Source organism: Erythranthe guttata, chromosome 6, assembly GCF_056151865.1.
Source record: "Erythranthe guttata isolate IM_541 chromosome 6, IM_541, whole genome shotgun sequence".
In the NCBI taxonomy this organism is placed as follows: Eukaryota; Viridiplantae; Streptophyta; class Magnoliopsida; order Lamiales; family Phrymaceae; genus Erythranthe; species Erythranthe guttata.
This window is the reverse complement of record NC_142538.1, coordinates 12,597,211-12,603,940: the sequence shown is the minus strand read 5'-3', so window position 1 is coordinate 12,603,940 and position 6,730 is coordinate 12,597,211. Positions and strand designations below refer to the sequence as shown.

The following is a 6,730-nucleotide window of genomic DNA, read 5'->3' as shown; positions in this document are numbered from 1 at the left end:
TTAATTTTCAAAATTGTACTATATTAAAGATCCACATGTGTCTGGCGATACTCTAAGAAACTACGTTTTGATCAAAATAGAAAACATATTACAAAACAACAGCAAAAGCTTGAGTAACTTTCCACTAATGCCGGTTCCAATTGGGTTGATGACGGACGCCACGGTAAACTGATTGGTTCTCGACAATTTGGACTATGACGTTGATGCAATGCGTGAAAAAACTTAAAAAACACCTTTATTCCATTACTTGAGCCAAAAAAAGTGTTCAATGATATCATGGATGTTGTTACAAATGAAAGAGGTGGAATGTTCTTTCTTTATGGGCATGGAGGAACGGGAAAGACTTTCATAGGAAAACTTTATCGGCTGTTATCCGTTCAAAAGGCAAAATAGTTATAAATGTTGCTTCTAGTGGTATTGCTTCGCTTCTACTTCCCGGTGGCAGAACTGCTCATTCGAGATTTGGACTGCCAATAATTGTACATGAGAGCTCCACATACATTATCAAATAATAGAGTCCACATAAATAATGTTGTCTAAAGCAAAGCTAATCATATGGGACGAGGCACCAATGATGCACATGTATTGTTTCGAAGCACTTGACAAAACAATGAAATCTATACTTGATTCAGATATTCCATTCGGAGGCAAGGTCGTAGTTCTTGGAGGGGACTTTCGGCAAATTCTGCCAGTTGTGTTGAAAGCATCTAGACAAGACATTGTTCATTCTATAATCAATTCATCACCGTTGTAGAGACAATGTAAGGTTATGATATTGAACAGGAACATGAGACTTCAGTCCTCCTCCTCTTCACCAATGCAGATGAAATAAGAGAATTTGTGGACTGGATATTGAGAATCGGCCATGGCGATGCTGGCGAGGTAAATGACGGTGATACCATAATTGAAATTCCCAATGACTTGTTGATTCATGATTCTGCAGATCCCTTTTTGGATCTTATCGAGTTTGTCTATCCCGATCTGGTGAGAAACCTTTTCACTCCCGATTATTTCGAGGGCAGAGCAATTCTTTCACCCACTAATGAAAGTGTTGGTTTTGTGAACGATCATTTTTTTTCGACCATAACTGGAGAGGAGAAGCTCTATTTAAGCTCCGATAGTATGTGAAAGGATGAGTTATTATCCGATATCAACGCTGAAATATATTGCGCGGAGTTTCTCAACACCATATCATGCTACGGAATTCCATTGCATAGTTGACTTTGAAAGAGGTGTTCCCGTTATGCTCATCAGAAATATTGATCAGGCCAGAGGATTGTGCAATGAAACAAGGCTTCTGGTTATTAATATGGAAAACACATTATGAACTGCAGGATCCTCTCCGGTAAACATGTTGGTGATGTGGTGTTTATTCCTAGAATGACTTTGGTATCGTCCAACTCTGCATTGCCTATTAAATTCCAGCGACGTCAGTTTCCGCTGATGGTATCATTCGTAATGACAATCAATAAAAGTAAAAGGCAGACACTTTCTCATGTAGGCATGTACTTGCCGATATCTGTTTTCAGTCACAGACAGCTCTATGTCGCACTCTCGAGAGTTAAGAGTCGAAGTGGCATAAAGATTTTGATGAACTCGGAATCTGGTGATGCGACCAACGTTACAAATTATGTTGTATACAAGAAAGTTTTTCAGCGTATAGGAAGGTAATTCTATATAAAAAAATTTTACAATATTCAATGACGACCTTTATTATCTATTATTTATGGGTTTTGTTATTTCTCATTTGTATGTTTATTTTAATTGTACTACGAACTTGCTATGGACTCCGCTCAGTATATATCATGAAGATAATTTTTTTACAATTATTTATGCCATTAAACAGTTATATTGGTATTGTTTTGATAACAATTTATATATTTCATATAACCATTGTACAATATATGCACGTAAGTTGCATAGTGTTGGATTCGTTGCATGCGTTTAGGGCGGTTGGTATCAAACAAAATAACACTGATTGTTTGGATTAACAACATTTGAACGTTCAAATGTCATTTTCGTTGTTAAAATTTTGGACCAACAATATATTCGCTCTTTGTATGTGGAAATTAAAACCTTCGATGTTTAAGTTTTTCATTTATTTCGGCTTATGTCATCAATTACACAATACAAATTACTTATTCTTTTTAATATTTGTTTGTATTACATATCAACAATTAATCTTACTATTTCAAGAACCTTTTTTATTATTCAATATTTGTTTGACAATGTATACCCAGTGCAACACACGGGTGTAGTACTAGTTAAATAAGTACAAAACTTCATGTTCTACTTATGATCAAAACGTATGAGGAAATAAAATAAAATTATTCTAAAATCGATGTCAATAAGAATATAAAACCACAAGGAAATGAACTAAAATAAATTGTTATATATTAATTCATGCATGGAAAATGCTCACATTAAACATTCTCTTTTTTTATTGTGTAGTTGATAATAATCAATTACATTAACTTGAATTTCTCTACATAATTATTGTTTGAAACAGTTAAGTTTTTTTTCGTGTTACTCGTACGTTATGGTCACTCTGGTCAAATTTATCAATGATTTCCTTCAACAAAGTGTAAATTTACTACATCAGGGCCCTGATATTTGGTGTAATTACAGCTAAGACTGCCTCAAATTTGGAAAATGCATATCTCCCTTGAATTTGTATAGTAGCTAAGACTTCACTTATTTGATAATTTACTTTTTTTAAATTATATTTTTAGCTCTAATCAAATAATGAGTAAATTATATTGACCTCCCTTTGGTCTAATTATACGTATACACCCTGATATTTACTTTTTTTTCTTTAACCTCAAAATTTAAATAGTTTTGATCATCCACGTCTATAACTTAATTTTTTTTTTCATAAATTCTTTTATTAATATTGACGTTTGAGTTACAGTATAATATTTATAAATTTTACTTAAGTAAACAATAAGACCTATTGTTAAGTACTCCATTTGCTCATATTATTTGTCCTTTTGGGCTATTTCCTGTCCCAAACTATTTGTCATTTTAGAGTTACAATAAAGCATTAATTGCATTTTTATGAATTTTGCCTCGTATCACTCCGAATTAGTTAATTAAAAAATAATTATTAACAAGGGTATTTTAGTATTTACTATTTTATTTTTGGTATAATCTATGCATATTTATCGAGTTTTTTAATATGCGTGCAACCACCCAAAACGACATCTAATATACGACGAATGGAGTATATAATAAGCTAATTATTACATCTAAAGATTAAAAATACATTAAACATGAAGCCTTCAATTTGAAAATACAAAGTCATTTTTATGTTACTTATTTATATACATATGATATTATGATCATTGAAAAACTCGTGAAATATAACTTCAAAGAAAAAGCATTGTTGAAATTTAAATATAAAAGTAATTACAACAACAAGAAAATACAACTTTTAACATATTTTCTAGTACACTAACAAGTCTGTATATATTACTAAAAATAAGTAATATACATTATTATTTATTCATTTATTATATTTTTATGTTCTTTTACATAATTGTATGGTTAAATCATGATGTTACTTATACATGAATAACGAGAGTAAATATATTTTAAGAATTAATTTAACCTGAATATTTATAATCAACAACTATTTTTAGACATATTTCTTATATATGATCCACAACTATTTATAATCTTAGTGACCCATAACTATTTTTCTTTCTTATTTTTAGACATATTTCTTAAATATGATCCACAACTATTTATAATCTTAGTGATCCACAACTATTTTTTTTTTTTCTTATTTTTAGACATATTTCTTATATATGAGTATTTATTTTATTATTTTTTAATATTCCTTAATTCACTTGACATCTATAATGAAAAGTTATACGATATGAAAATTAAAAGTACATTAGGTTTCTAATACTCTGCTAAACTTTTTTTTTACATGAACGTTCACTTATAAACATATATGTTTATGATATGTCACTGAAAAACTCTATTATGAGTTCTATGAAATAAATTTTCTTTTAAAATTCAAGAAAATAAACTGACTTCTGAAAGAAATTATAATATATTAAAACATGATTATACTTTTAATATAAAATAATATAAATATCATTACTAGTATTAGTAAATAGTAATTAGTTTGAGTTTATACTATTATATTTTTATATTTGTGGAATTTACGTAACAAAAAGTATATAAAAATTAATTTCGAATTTAAAACTACTTTAGGTATCTAATGCCTAACTTAAAACAAGAGAATTTAGTTTAAATAACTTTTTACATATATATACTTATAATATTAAGATCATTGGAAAACTCTTTAAATGTAACTCTAAAGAAAAACACATTGCTGAAATTTAATATATTAAAATAACTATAACAACAAAGAATTTTTTTTCTAACATATTTTATTGAAATTTAATATATAAAAATAACTCCAATAACCAAGGAAAAAAAAAACTTTTATCATATTTCGTAGTACACTAACATGTCCTTGACATTAAAATTATATTACTAAAAAGTAAGTAATAGACACGGCCACGGGCCGGGTTTGACCCGGACCCGGAGACCGCCCCGACCTGAGGACCCGTCGTGTCAACCCGGATTTTCCGGTTTTTTTTGTCAAAAAATTGCAAATGTATGGGTTCGAACTCGGGAAACTAGGAAAAATGAGCAATTCTTACCAATGGGCCAACCAAAATATATCATTAAAAATAATAAATATATATAATATAAAACGCTGGTGTAAAATAATAAATATGTTAAATAAACTATTAATTTTCATATTAATTATTATTAAATAATTTTAATTAAATTATTTTAATTAAATTATTAAAAAATGTAATATAAGAAACTTTTAAAGAAATATATAGAATCACGGTTAATACTTCAAATCATCTATTATTAATTACTTCTAAACATTTATTATTATGGGCAAATGGCAAAAAGGCCCATCACATGGGACTTAAATGCATTTTAGTCCACAAAAAAAACAGTCTCTCAATTAAGCCCATCCCCATGTCTTTAGTCTAAAATACCCTCAATAATATAATTCTTAACAATTCCACCCATTATGCTCTAACTTCCTTAATATTACACATTGACCCCGGATTTAAACAAATATATCACATTAACCCCCAAAACTTTTTTTTTTTCAGAAAATAATTTTTTTTCTGAAATGTTTTTTTTCCGGCCAGATTCCGGCGTTGACCGCCGTTGACCGCCGGTCTCCGGCGTTGACTTTTTTTTTTTTTTTTGAATTGTTTTTTCTTAGAAAAAAATATTTTAATTAATATTATTGTCTTGACTACTAAATTACTGTCTCAGACAATAATATTACTGTTTGGGACAGTAATATTATGAATATTATTTTTCCGAACAGTAATATTATTTATATTATTGTCTAAGACAGTTAAATTTCTGTTGGAGACAGTAATTTAACATCCAAGATAGTAATATTAATTAAAATGATTTTTTTTAAGGAAAAAAATTAAGAAAAAAAAAAGTCAATTAACAGTTAAATTACTGTCTCCGACAGTTAAATAACTGCTGGAGACAGTAATTTAGCAACGAATACAGTAATATTAATTAAAGATATTTTTTTTAAGAATAAAAAAGTCAATTAACAGTTAAATTAGTGTCTCCGACAGTGAAATAACTGCTGGAGACAGTAATTTAGCAACGAATACAGTAATATTAATTAAAAATATTTTTTTTAAGAATAAAAAAGTCAATTAACAGTTAAATTACTGTCTCCGACAGTTAAATAACTGCTGGAGACAGTAATTTAGCAACGAATACAGTAATATTAATTAAAATATTTTTGAAAAAAAAAAAAAACAGTCAATTAACAGTTAAATTACTGTCTCCGACAGTTAAATAGCTGCCGGAGACAGTAATTTAGCAGCCAAGACAGTAAAATTAATTAAAATATTTGTTTTAACAAAAAAAAAAAATGTCAACGCCAGAGACCCGGCGGTCAACGGTCGTTGACCGGCCAGAAAAAAAATTCATGAAAACAAAATTCAAAATTCAAAACAAAAAAAAAAAAAAAAAAAAAAGTCAACGCCGAAATCTGGACGGAAAAAAAATATTTCAGAAAAAAAATTATTTTCTGAAAAAAAAAGTTTTGGGGGTTAATGTGATATATTTGTTAAAATCCAGGGTCAATGTGAAATATTAAAGAAGTTAGAGCATAATGGGTGAAATTGATACGAATTAGGGTTAAAATTGGGGTCAAAATTGAAATTTGGGTTAAAATTGGTTAATTGATGAAATTGGGCTAAATTGGGGTGTAAATCATGAAATTGGAGTTGAATTGGGTTTCAATGAATTGGGGGTAATTTTGGTATATATAAAGGGATTTTCCTTATTTGCAAATAAGTTTGAATGGGGTGGATTTATTTGAAAGACAAAAAAGTTGGATGTCCCTCTTTTAATTAAGTGCCCTTGTCATGGGCCTATTTGCCATTACCCCTATTATTAATTACTATATGAATATAATCTCCACTATTTAAGTTAATCATTAGATATCTAAAGTAGTTTCAATATAGATGTTTTGAAGTATTAACCCCCTCAAATTCTGGATCAATATTCGATTCTCCTCATCCTCGTCCAAGATTCAAGTGAGGCCCCCAAATACTTACGGCAACCACAGCGCACATAGTGTATTCCAACAAAAAAACAAAGGAAAAAACAAATCCCAAATTCAAGCCCTAATCTCACCGGTTTATTC

General features: G+C 29.2%; 1 protein-coding gene across 1 annotated transcript; it reads left to right on the top strand.

Annotated features, from left to right (window-relative positions):
• The first annotated feature begins 529 nt into the window (after nucleotides 1-529).
• On the top strand, nucleotides 530-1,671 carry LOC105962582 (uncharacterized). The gene is made up of 3 exons (XM_012986894.2): nucleotides 530-721; nucleotides 784-1,124; nucleotides 1,335-1,671. The coding sequence occupies exons 1-3, from the start codon at nucleotides 530-532 to the stop codon at nucleotides 1,669-1,671; spliced, it is 870 nt and encodes a 289-aa protein (XP_012842348.2).
• The last annotated feature ends 5,059 nt before the right edge of the window (nucleotides 1,672-6,730 follow it).